Here is a 13,905-nt window from a genome sequence, read left to right on the forward strand (position 1 = left end):
AGTAGCCCTATGTCGCCTCCATCCTTCATCCCTTGATGCTGAGGAAGGTCTTAGGAAATTACTATTTGATCAGAGACATCCCCCCAAAAAAGGGTTGTTGTGAAGGGCTGTTCTACTTTGTACCCCTGGAATTAGCCCTATGTCCCCTCCAGTCTTCATCCCTTGATGCTGAAGGAGGTTTTAGGAAATGACTAATTGATCAGAAACATCGCCCAAAAAGGGTAAAAACGCTCCTCCATGATTCTTCATAAATTAGCCCAGAAGACAAGCTCTTCCTGATCTTATTTGCTTTACAAACCTAGGCAACCCCTTAAGGAATTAGGGCAACAGTTACTCTGTCCTGGGGGAAGTCAGTAAATCTTATGTTTATCTAAAAATTTGCTCCTTCCAGCATCAGTTCAGGAAGATTCTATCTAAAATTCTTGTGTTAGGGACCTAACATTCCCTTCCCTTTCATCTCTCTTAGTCCTCATGCTTCCACAACAGATTACCATCTTCCACTCTTACTCCCCATCCCCATTCACTCTAGCCCTGAAACTCCTATAGTGACTGCTCTCTGAACCTGCTACAATGGCTTGTCTCTGACTCTCCTCCAGCTTACTCGAGGTCTAGCATGGAGAGGGGAGGAAAGAACAGAATAGGATTGTGGGAGCACAGATCTGGAACTGGAAGAGGCCACCTAGCCCAGCTTTATAGATGAGGGAATTTTGAAGGCCAGGATGGTTAGGTGACTTGCACCAGGTCCCAAAGGTTCTAAGCATCAGAAGCAGAGCTTGAACCTGGGTCAGTTAGTGAAAAAGCATTTATTTAGCATGTAGTCTATGCCAGGCAGTGTGCAAAGCACAGGAGATACAAAGAAAGGCAAAAACATGGTTCTTGCCCTCAAGGAGCTCACAGTCTAATGGGAGAAATAGCATGTAAATAACTACAAAATCTGTACAAAGTAGATGAAAGGTAATCTCAGAGTGAAGTCCGTAGTAGCAGGGAGGACCAAAAATTGTTCCTTCCATTGTACACACTGCCTTCCAAAAGGCAAGAAAGAGAGGAAAGGAGAGTAGGTGATTTCAGGGAACCACCCACAAGAACTTTCCTGGTCCATCACTCCAGGGACTTGGACAGGAGTGGTTTGGGGTAGAGTTTCCTACAACTCCAACATCCCAAGGATACATATCAGAATCAGCATTAGGGTGAGAGTGGGGTCCTATTTAATGATATTGTTAGGCTTAGAATTAGCATAATGGTGGTTGCTTTTCCTCCTTTCTGGAAGAGGACTAATGACATCATGAGGGTGATGTCTTGATTTGCTGGTTGAACTGGTTTTAAGTGAGGCAGAGCTGACTTACTCTGGGAAACTTACTTCCTCCACAGGATAAAAAAAAAACTTCAAGGTAAACATTGGCTAATTTGTGAATGACCCAAACAACCTAATGTCCCAGACAATTCTGCACATCAGCAAAATACCTGACGCGGACTGGAGGAAGAAACTTCCCATCATACTAAAATGGGAATTTCAGAGTAAGAGGAAGAAACCACACCTCTGGAATGGATTCAGAAAATCTTCTGAGAGCTAAGGAGCTGAGCTTGCCAAAAGGGCCAGAGGCCTAATCAGGCTACCAGGCATAGGGATAGAATACAGGCAACCCCCAAACCTTGCATCCTGTGGGTTTTTCCTTTTTTGTCTTTCCTGCATTTTTGCTTTCCCTTAACATTCATAAGGTGGAATGTTCAAGCTCAAAAGGACTTTAGCCCCGAGATACCCCCACCCCCACAGTTGAATAAACTGAGGTGAAATCAATCAAGCAGTCTATCAACAAGCATTTATAAAGTACCTACTATGTGCCAAGAACAGGTCAGAATACAAAACCAAAAATGAAACAGTTCTTTCCCTGAAGCAGCTTACATTCTGCTGGTGGATGCAACATCTTCATAGTACTAACAACTAAAGGCATTTTAAAAAATCTTCTGAAGAAAGTATCGCTTGAGCTGAGCCTTGAAAGGCGTGTCAAAGTTCCAAGAGGCAGATGGGAAGAGGGAGACGTGAAGATGGGTCTAGAATGTAGCGTGTACTAGGGGAAGGAATATGGAGTCAACCTGGAAAGATGGACAAGAGCCAAATTGTGAAGGACCTTAAAGGTCAAAATTAGGAGTTTATGTTTTTTCCTATAGGCAATAAGGAACCACTGAAGCTTTTTGAGCAAAGTCACAAGATTAGATATGTTTGGCATCTGGGAAGGAATGTTTTGGAGAAGGGAAAGGCAGATTGCAAAAGTCCGGAAGACAGTAAAGAATTGAGGATGACTCTAAGGCTCTGAACATGGGCAACTGGAAGAATGACTGTGCCCTCAACAGAAATAAGGAAGCTAGAAGAAGAGGTGGGCTTAGGGGAAAGGTAATTAGTTTGGGACATGCTGAGTTTGAAATGCCTATGGGATGCCGAGTTTAAAACATCCAACAGGCAGATAGAAGATGAGCTACTGGAGTTCAGAAGAGAGATATGGGCTGAATATAGAAATCTGGGAGTCATAGAAATGATAGCTGAACCTACTGGCACTGACAAGATCAGTAAGAGATAGAGAGAGTATAAGAGAGAAGAGGGCCTAGAACACAGCCTCAGAGTACACTGTTGTGTTGTTCATCCTGTGTTCACTGACAAATGGTGCAAGAGGAAGGGAGAATGGGTTGCAAATGGAGATGTGGACTTGGAGTCAAGAAAACCCGAGTTTGAATACTGACTCAGATATTTCTTAGCTATGGGACCCACAATAAGTCCCTTAACCTCTTTCAGCCTCAATTTTTTCATCTATAAAATGGGGATACAGTAACACTTACCACAAAGAGTTGTGAGAATAAAAGGAGACAATATAGAACAATCCCTTCAACCACTTCCTCAAATGCCATTGAAATTCAGTCTCCCCCCTACCAAAAAAAAAATCTTCAGACAAGAAAAAATAAAATATATCTGTAGGACAATGAGCAAATTGAAGGAAAAAAATGATACAGTAAAAAAAAAATCTGCAATATAGGGAAAAGAAGGGCTAATACTACTGGAGAAAAACAGGCCATAAGAGCACCTGCAGCATCTCAAGATATACCGCAGAATAAGCTTCAATAGATGAAAGATACCCAAAAGGAAATGAAAGAAGGTATGAATTTCAGCTCCCAAGAACTTAGAAGGGGATAATGAAAAAAAAAATCTAATGAAAATAGAAAGTAATACTGAGGGAGTAAAATCATTGGAGGCAGCAAAAAAAAAAAAAGTGGGGGTGGGGAGGGTCAAAGAATTGGAACTTTGATGGTAGATATTGAAAAGTAAGTGAAAATAAGACCAGGACATAACAAAATTGAAAAGGCAACTGATAACAATGCCTGGGGGTTTAAAAACTGATCTCGAGGATAGAAGCAGAAAATCAAACTTCAGAATAATTGGCAATTTAGAAAATGTCGAAAAGGGAAAGAAGGTAGAAGCTATATTCAAAGAAATTGGGGGAGGGGGAGTTCCAGAATTAACCAGGACAAATGGTACCATATGGTTACACAGTAATTTAAAATGCCTGTTAAATTGAATTCAATCGATCCCCAAGAGTCCACAACTGAAAGATCCCTGCAGTCAGAGGTGGAGCAGTTGGAGTCAGAAGGTTTCTACCTCCTGGTTTTTCCATTCTTCTCTTCTCACTCAAGCAAATAACTCTGCACCAGAATAGACCAAATTGCAAAAGCTTTTTACATTACATTTTACATTAAAAGCAGCATTTTAGTGTAATTTTAAAGAGCCGAGAAGATTTGGCAACTGATAATCAATTAAAATAAATGATTAGCCTCTGTAATGGTGACTATCACTTCACACATCAAAAAGAAACCTGACAGTTTTTAAACTTGAAAAGACTTCATAGTTACTCACTCCTCCTCTCTCTTCATCTCACTGTCTGCATGTTCAAGCTCCCACCTTCAAGCATGGGTTAGATTAGAAGGTCACTGAGGTCCCTTCCAGTTCTTAAATCCAGTGAATAAATGGGTAGATAGAATAAGGCTGTACAAAGCCACAAGCATTTATTAAACACCTACAGTGTGCAAGGCAGCTGTCAAATTAAAGTCAAACAAGAAAACATTAAAGGGGGTAGACAAGGTTATTATATCATGGTAAAAGAAAGAGTAAATAGTAAAAATACGATTGAAATATTAAACTTATAGAACCCAAAGAGGATGACAGATTTATTTATAGAAGTTTATAGCAATACAAGGAGCAATAAGAAAAACCTCAGAATGCTAGGTAATCTCATTGCCAACCATTATCAAAATTAAGTCAGTTGTGCAAAGAGATAAGCAATAAAGAAACCAAAGATTAGTAGAATTTGCTAATCAAGATCAGAGGATATGCTTTTTTCACTAAGTACAAAAGGACTTGAAATAAGTCAATAATATGCTTGAGCAAAAAGTAGCACTTGGTTTTTCAAAAAAAGAAGAAATTCTTCTGATTGCATTTTTAGACCATAATGGAAATTATTAAATTAAAGTTATACATAAATTACAAAAATATGATTAAGATGTATGCAAATAAAAACATGATTTATTTAATAGGATTAAAAAGGAAATATGAAAAGATAATAGTATTTTAAATTCTGAATTTGAATTCTAAATATTTTTATTCTGAATAATGACTATCAGTGCAAAAATATTAAGTATTTTTTAAGTCTGTACTTTTGATTTCATTATTGTAGGGAGCTCTTGGTATGGAAACTCCCTCCACTGATAGAATTCTGCCACTCATTCATTAGTTATACTCTTAAGAGTTACTTTGAGGCAGTGAGAAGTTATTATCTAGAGATAATATTATTGTATTATTAATTTTAACTCATATTCTTAAATTTATTTTATTAATAGCTAACATTTTGTAGTGATTTATGGCTTGCAAAGTATTTTACATATATTATTTCATTGATCCTCACAAACCTGTGAGGTAAATGTAACTATTATATTCATTCTACAAGTAAGACAGTAGGTTGAAGGAGGTATAGAAACTTACGCAGTATGTGTGGGGAGCGAGGGAGTACATATAGGTCTCAATGATTCCAAGGCTGACACTCCACCAGGGGTGGGGAACCTGCAGCCTCGAAGCCACATATGGCCCTCTAGGTCCTCAAATGCAGCCCTTTGACTGAATCCAAACTTCACAGAGCAAAGATTTGTGCGGTTCACTATCCTATGGCTATACTGTCTTACATTAATAACCAAAAACATCAGATCTTTGAGTATTGACTTCCCAAGGCACACGTGTGCCACTTATTAAGATAATGTTAGAAACATTTATTGACAAAAGTAAAATAAAACCTGAAATGCAGGCACAATTCATGTGAAAGAACAGGACAGTTGAACACAGTAAAAATGTCAATATCCTTAAAATTAGTTTATTGATTTAATGCAATGCCAATCAAAATCCCAATGGCTTATTTTATAAAACTTGATAAAATGATAAAGAAATCCATATCAAAAGTAAACATATCAAGGGGTGCTTTGACCCCACAGACAGAAATTTGCCTTATCACACTCTAAAACATAATAAAAATGATAATTATCAAAGTCATCTGATACTGGACAACAAATAGAAAATCTAGTCAAGGGGGATCCCAGAAAGAGATTTTGTTATACAAAAGTTAAGCATTTGGTAAATCTGTGGAGAAGAAATCGTTGTAATAAATATTAGAAAAATTGAAAAGAAATATGAATTGAATGAAAATTTATTAGTTCTATACAACAGCATATAATAAAAATCACCTGTATCCATAAATTAAGCATTTTTAAAGGTTAAAAGGATACGAAATAACATGTCTTCTCTATAGAGGGAAGATAATTATAAATTATCTTTTGAACAAATGAAAGAAATCACTGGGGAGACATGCAAGGGATTTAATTGTATTTTTAAATTAACTTAATCAATCAACTAGCTACAAAACAAAAACCAATATAACCGAGATAAAAAAACAGAAGTAATTGATTAAGGCAAAACCTGTGAGACAAACGTATGCACTATTTACTTATATGTATCCTGATTCACAAGGAAATTATATAAATTTACAAGGAAATGATATAAATCTATGAAGGCAATCTTCATCTTCAAAGGACATGAATGGGCAGTTTACAAATGAAGAAATACAAATGATAAGTAACCAACTGAAATTTGTTCACCTTCACTAATCATCAAAGAAGTGCAGATTATTTTAAGGATAGTACAATTCTGGACTCAGTCCTATGTCCCTCAGTAAAAGGACTCTGATTACTCCTTCCCCACACATATAATTAAAAAGAATTATTTGTATAAAGAAAAAGTATAGCTGCAGTCTTCTTAATGGAGGGAAGCTAGAAACAACCTCCTCCAACAGTTAGGGTTTAGCTGACTGATATCTAAGCAATGGAACAATAGAGCAATAAACAGATAGAGTTTCCCAAAACCTATTGAAATCTAAAATGGCACTAAGACTTTTGGGACATCCTGAATATGACAAATATAAAAAAATGCAAAGACTTTGAAGAAATCATAGAAATCAAAGATAAAATAACTAGAAGATTAATGTGTACATTAATTTTAATTTTGTACATAGATGTATGTATGTGTATACACACACATATGTATATGCTATTTGGACAAAGAAATAAGAAAGGTCAGTCAATCAACTAGCATTTCTTAAACACCTACTATACTTCAGGCACTAGGCTAAGTGCTGGCAACACAAAGGAAGGAAAAGGCAGTCCCTGTTCTCAAGGTGCTCACAGTCTAAGAGAGGAGACAATATGCAAACAACTATGTAAAAACAGGATATAGGCAGGATAAACTGGGGACAGTCTTAGAGGAGAAAGCCTAATGATTAAGGCTCATAGGAAAAAGCTTTTTGCAGAAGGTGGGACTTGAAGGGAAATTAGGAGGAAGAGATGAAGAAGAAGGAGAGAGTTTCAGGCATGGGGGACAATCAGTGAAAAGGCTCAGAGGCAGAAGATAGAGTGCCACATGTGAGGAACAACAAGGAAGCCAGTGTCATTGGATCACAGAATATATGGTGGTGGCAAGTCGAGGATAACACCTAGATTACCAGCTTGAGTGACTGGGAGGATAGTCATTCTACCCTTCACAGTAATAGGAAAGTCTGGAAAGGAAGAGGGTTTGGAAAGAATGATAATGAATTCTGCCATAGATATGTTGAGTTTAAGATATCTACAGAGCATCTGGTTTGAGATGTCCAGGAGGCAGCTGGGGGTGTCAGTCTGGAGGTCAGGAAAGAGGTGAAAGTTGGACAAATAAATCTGAGAATCATCTGCATAGAGATGATAGTTGAATCAATGGAAGTTGAAGGGCAATAAATAAATAAATGATAGAGGAAAAAGAGAAAAGGGCTTAGAACAGAGCCTTGGGGGACAGCCACAGATAATAACAGAGAATTAAGTGAAAATCTAGCAAGTAGTTAGACAGGTAAAAGGAGAACCAAGAGAGAGTAGAGTCATAAAAACCTCTAGAGTATCAAGGAGAAGAGGATGACAACAGGTTCAAATTTGGAGATTGGTAGACAGCCACCAGAATCTTGCTTAGGTGACAAAAATGGATTGAATGAACCTCTAAGGAAAAGAAGTTACCAAGTGATGGTGGTAGAAAAAATCCTAGAAGTGGCAATGGGGAGCATTAGGCTGCAGAGGGGTCAAGAAGGATGAGGACTGAGAAAAGGCCATTAAATTTAACACAGCAGTTTCAGTTGAATGAAGAGGTTGAGGCCAGAATGCAAAGATTTAAGAAGAGAGTGAGAGGAAAGGAAGTGGAAATGTCAATTGTAGAATATCTACATATTCTTCTAGAATACAATAACCAGAGAAGAGAAAAGATATAATATGATAGCTGGTGGGGATAGATGGATCAAGTAAGGATTTTTTTTTGAGGATGGTTAAGATCTAGTCATGTTTGTAGATTGTTGGGAAGCAGCCAGTAGACCAACATTGAAGATAAGTGAGCAAAACAGAGGGGAAGCTAGAGAAGACAGGATGGAATTGTATCACTTGTGCATGTAGAGGGTTTGCCTTGGCAAAGAAAAGGCTCATCTTGGGGCAGCTAGGTGGCTCAGTGAGTAGAGCACCAGCCCTGGAATCAGGAGGACCCGAGTTCAAATGTGGCCTCAGACACTTGACACACATAATAGCTGTGTGAGCTTGGGCAAGTCACTTAACCCCAATTGCCCTGCCTTCTTCCCCTCCAAAATAAAAAAGGTCCATCTCTTTTCATGTAAGATGACATGAAAAAGGAGATGGTGGCAGAAGACAGCTGGGTAATAATGTGAAATGAAGAGAAGAAAAGGAAGAACTTCCATTAATGGTCTCATTTTTTCAGTGAAATAAGAAGGAAGGTTCTCAGCTAAGAGAATGGGTAGAAGGGGAACCATGAGAGATTTGAGAAAGAATGAAAAAGCTTGGAAAAACTGCTATAGTGAGTTGAATGATAAGTCAATCAAGGAGGTACAGAAGCATTACTTTGCAACAGTGAGAGCCCAATTGAGACTATGTAACTTAAATTTGTAGCGGACTCAGCACGGTTTCATGATTTCCTCCATCTTCATTTTGCAGTGTGTGAGTCGAAGGGAAGGCAACAGATGCTGGGAGTAATCCAGGGATGAGGCTTAACAGGGCAAGATTTTTAAGAAATTAAGGGGACAAGAGACCTAAGAGTAGAGAATAGTATAAAGTTGAACTTGTTCACCAAGAGATCAAGATGGGGAAGGAAGGAGAACATAACCAGTGCAGGAGTGATAGCCTGGGAAAAAACTGAAGTGTTAAGAGATTAGAGGTCATGAGGAGAACAATGAACGTGTTTTAGGGTTGCAAAGCAGCAAAGCAGATTGTGATCAGATAAAGGAATTTCAGAGTTCCTGAACATAGAAGTAGTGCATCTGTGGGTGATGGCAAAATTAAAGATATAACTTTCTATGTGTAGTTGAGGTGAGATAGAGAATGGCTCATGGGAGTGGGTAAATTGAGGAAGTAGGATTTTAGGGTGTTTGAGAGAATATCAATATGTATTTTGAACTCCCCTAGTGTGAAGGTAGGAAGAGAGAAAGTGGGAAGAGAGAATGTTTGTGAGCCAGGTACCATCTTACTGAGGAAGGAAGGAGAGTGAACTGGAGATTGGTAGACAACCACCAGAATCTTGCTTAGGTGACAAAAAATGGATTGAATGAACCTCTGAGAAAAAGAAGTTACCAAGTAATGGTGGTAGAAAAAATCCTAAAAGTGGCAACGGGGAGCAAGAAGTATTTCCAACTTCCCCACCACAATCAATGGGAGTTTGTGGGGTGGGTATGAGTGAAAATACAACCACTGCTGGAAAGGGCGTCCAGGCAAGCTGTGTTATCAGCAGGGAACCAGGACTTGGTGAGTGCAAGAGGTTAGAAGGAGTAGGAAAAGAAAAGGTTTCAGATAAAATCTTGTGTGTTACCTAAGGAGCAGGTATTCCAGAATAGAATATTAAGAAAGAAATATCTACATCATTATTGTTTTTGTCAAAGTATATTTTAGTATAGCTTTATTAAATGTTTAATTAGGTTTATAATAAAAATTATATAAAGAAAAAAGTGGCTTTTCTCTAAGAGTCATCTGGGTGCCCTGTTTCCTTCAGATTCTCATTCTATTTCTTAGGCTGTGGACATTTAATAGCTGATTTTTAGTAGAAGCATAATATCCAAAATAAGAATGTATAGGAAGAAGTGTAGTGTCCAAAACAAGTGCCATTGTAGTCTGACCACATATGAATGCTAGATTCAAATCTTTTTTATAAGTTAATTTATTTATTTTTAATTTTCAACATTCACTTCCGTAAGTTCTAAATTTTCTCCCCCTCTCTACCTCCCTTCCCCAAGAAGGCATGCAATCTGATGTAGGCTTTACACATACATTTCTATTTCACATTAGTCATGTTGTATAGAAGAATTAGAACACATGGGAGGAACCATGACGAAGAAAAACAAAACAAAAAAAGAAAATAGTCTGCTTCACTCTGCATGCAGACTCCATAGTTCTTTCTCTGGATGTGGATTAGAGTCAGTTCTAAGAGGGATATGGACAAGTTTTGTTTTCCAGAGAAGTTGACCAGGATGGTGAAGGAGCTCAGAACCATACTACATGAGAATCAATTACTGTAACTGGTGATATAGAACCTGGAGAAGAAAACATGTTCACTGTCTTCAAATATCAAAAAGGTGGAAATTGAATTGTTTGTCTTCTGCCTGGCTGAGAGAGCAGAACTAGGTGAAAATATAAGGAATACAGGTGTTGGTTCACCACCATAAGGAATATATTTCCTGATAATTAAACTTTTCCAATAGTTTAGTGGATTGTCTTCAAAGATAATGAGCTCCCCATTACTGGAAGTATTCAAGCCAAATGGCCTCTGAGGTCCCTTCTAGCTCTCACACTCTGCTTCCCCTGCAATGTGAAAGTTGTCCAGCTGGAGCTGTCTTGCAAGGTCCCCAGATCCTCAGCATTTTGTCTCCCTCAGTTTTCCCAGTCCATCCATCTTCTCAGAAGGACAACAACCTGGCTCTTCTCTCCGAGGGCCAAGAGCTCCTTGTACTACATGCAAACATACTAGGTCTGTCTCAGGGGCAGACAGCTCCTGCTGTCTGTCTGTGGATTAAAGGAATGATCACAATGAGACTGTCACAGTTCAGAAATTCAATTTCATTTGTTCACACAAAAGCCACGAGACACTAAGGAATTGATTTGTGCTAGACAAGTTCACCATAAACAGATTTGTAAGCCAGAAAGCCAATTTATTAATTTATAATGGGGCAAGTACCTTTCCAGTGGCCAAAATCCTCATGGTTATGGTCCAGGGCACCATCTTCTCCGAATCAAAGTCCTGGGAAAGCAGACACATTGATCAGAACCTGGATCCAAGCCCTGGTTCTCACGCCCCTGTTCAGCCTTGGGAGAGTCACTTCATTCAATCATTCATTTATTCAAGAGCATTAAGTGCCGGCTCTGTGCCAGGCAATGGGAATGCAATGAGAAAACACAGTCCTTGCCCTCAAGGAGCTATGGCAGGGAAGCATCATATATACAAATAAGTAAGATAAGGAAATGCAAAATATATGTGAAGTCATTTCAGAGATGGATAAAGGGCTCTAGAAAGGGAGAAATTGAGAACTGCCTCCAGCGGGAGGCGGACCTTGAGATGAGCCTTGAAGAAAGCTACCGATTCCAAGAAGCAGGTGTGAGAAGGAAGAGTATTCTAGGCATGTGGGCAACCTGTGCAAAAACATGGTGATGGGAGATGGGATGTTGTATGTAAGGAACTGCAAGTAGACCAATCTAGCTGAACTATTGGGTGTGGTGTTTCATAAAGAGAAATACTGTGCAGGAAACCTGGAAAGACAGGCTGTCATCAGATTATGAAAGGTTTTGTATGCCAAGAGTTTGGTTTTTTTCCTAGAGACAATAGAAGCCACTGTAATTTCTGAAGACATGGTATAATGTCTCAAAACCTCAGTCTTCTCATCCATAAAATAGGGACAATGGTATCTGTATTACCTACCTAACAAGATTGCAAAGACAACATTCTGTAGACCATAAATCTCTATATAAATGTGAGCCATACTATCAGACTGGCTACAAGAGCCTGCAGTCAGGTCAAAGGAGTTTTAGATCCATCCTATTCTTAAAGAATGTTTTATCCAGGATATGGGTGAGGGATTAAATCGAGTCTTCTGTCCTCTAGGAAGCCTCTGCGCTGACCTCTCCCTTCTAACCCTGACCCTTGCTATGTATCCCACTCATTGGACATTTAGCAGAGAGTATCTTGTGTCATTTAATCTCAAGTATGTGGGTCTTGTCCCTCTACCTACACTGGCTCCTGGAGGTGAGAGCTCGTGGTTTCTCCTCCTGTCTCTCCAGTAGCACTGGCAATAGGGCCATGCAGGCATACCTCGGTATTTGGTTCAATGATGGCAGTGATGTGTGTCTGCCAATGCAGTATGTCTCCCTAGACAGGGTTAGGAAAAAACACCAAGGATATAGGAGGTTGAACATTTCTCCACTCCACACCCAACTTAGGCAAATGTCCCTGTTCCCCCAAGGTCTGAGACTGGTTCTTCCTAAACTAGGGAGGAGAGGCCAAGAGATTCCAACATTTCTTTTGTCTGAGAATCTGAAAGCTTCTAGCCAATTTGTTCTAGGTGAGACTACATGGACTACACCCAACTCATAGCCTTGCTCCAGCCTCAGCAATCTTGGTAGGGAAATCCTTAAAGTGACCATTTAGTGGGCAGAGGGACATCCCAAACCTTCTCCTGGGAGTAGGACAGGACACTCAGGCTAAGGAAGAAGCTTTGGGTCATTGTATGAGGCTGGGGCTAAGTCCTGCAGTTCGCAGGGTAGGAGATTAAGGCAGTTGGAGGGAATCAGAGTTCAAGTCACTAACACTGGTCCCTACTACCCCACCTCTGAAGTTGAGATCAAGAGAATAAATGTTTGGTGGGAAGGACTAGGGTGCTGAATGTGCAAAGATGGGAGATGGGAGACAGAATATTGTATATGAAGAAGCGCAAATAGACCAGTTTAGCTGAACTGTTGGGTGTATGAAGGAGAATACTGTGCTAGAAGCCTGGAAAAGTAGGCTGTAGCCAGATGGTGAAGGGCTTTAAATGCCAAAGGAATCAGAATTTTATCCTAAAGACAATAGGAATCCACTGGAATTATTCAGGTCAGAGTTTTGGCCAACCTTGAAGGATCCAAGCTAGACAGGGTCCAGGGATGCCAGGGACTCTGAGGATCAAGAGTACTGGAATCCCTCATGGGTCAGCGGCTAAGGGGGCACAGGATTCAGCTAAGGGTTCTCGGTCTAGGCCTCCTTTCCTGAACTGTATGGGCTCCAGGACTCCTTCCCTAACTGTATGTGCTCATCTTTTGTTTTTCAGATGAACCGCCCTATCCAGGTGAAGCCTGCTGACAGTGAAGGCCGAGGAGGTAGCGCGTTGCCCTTTCCCATACCCTGGGATTGGAGGGTGGGGGTGGGAAATAGGGAAAAGAAGAACCTTCCCTCCAATCCCCAGTCCAGGATCTGTGTGCCCAGTGAAAGGCAGAACTTGTAGGGTTGGGACTGGTTGACTTCCATTAGGATGTCCCTGAGGTCAGGAATGGGGTGAAGATAGGCACCTCAGAAAAGTATAGGCATCACCTCACAACGTGGAGGTGCCTTCTGGGGAAGTCTGAGCCTCAGCTCCCCAGCTAGAGTGGAAGTCTGAGCCTCAGCTCCCCAGCTAGAGTGGAAGTCTGAGCCTCAACTCCCCAGCTAGAGTGGCTCCTGACCTTCGGTGGACCTGACTGTCTCAGCCATCCAAGCTTCCCAGGTGTCTGTCCTCTGCACTAATTGTACCTAGCCTCTGGGAAGAGAGAGAGAAGGGTGAAGGATGGATGCTGCTCCCCGGAGCAAGGCCAGGCTCTGTAGGTGCTGATCAAAATTGCAGGGAATTATGAAAATCCTCTCATAATTCTAACACCCAACCAGGAAGGGATTTCCTATAGCATTTCATCAATTTTGACTCAGTTTGCACTCCCAGGGTTCCTTGTTATACTATCCTCAGGTCCTTCATTTGTAACTTGTGGAGAGAGGGAAGAAAAGGAAGGAGAAAACATATATTCTCTCAACTCCTTCAGGTTCTAAATCTAGGATCCTATGATCTGTCTTGAAAGACAGTGTGGGGTAGTAGAAGGCAGTTAGGTGGCTCGGTGGATAGAGCACTGGAGTCAAGAGCACCTGAGTTCAAATCCTGCCTCAAATATTAACTGACTGTGTGACCCTGGGCAAGTTACTTAACCCTGACTGCCTCAAAAAAAAAAGGCCGTATGGGATAGTAGAGGGCAGTTAGGTGGTTCAGTGGATAG

General features: G+C 40.2%; 1 protein-coding gene across 1 annotated transcript in view; it reads left to right on the plus strand.

The window, feature by feature from the left end:
- CELF6 (CUGBP Elav-like family member 6) overlaps positions 1-13,905 on the plus strand; it is a 98,680-nt gene that overhangs the window by 65,646 nt on the left and 19,129 nt on the right. Inside the window, exon 3 of the mRNA XM_036735639.1 lies at positions 12,939-12,987. Coding sequence (XP_036591534.1) covers positions 12,939-12,987 — 49 coding nt within the window. The remainder of the gene's footprint in view (positions 1-12,938; positions 12,988-13,905) is intronic.

Source organism: Trichosurus vulpecula, chromosome 8 (assembly GCF_011100635.1).
Source record: "Trichosurus vulpecula isolate mTriVul1 chromosome 8, mTriVul1.pri, whole genome shotgun sequence".
NCBI classification, from domain to species: domain Eukaryota; kingdom Metazoa; phylum Chordata; class Mammalia; order Diprotodontia; family Phalangeridae; genus Trichosurus; species Trichosurus vulpecula.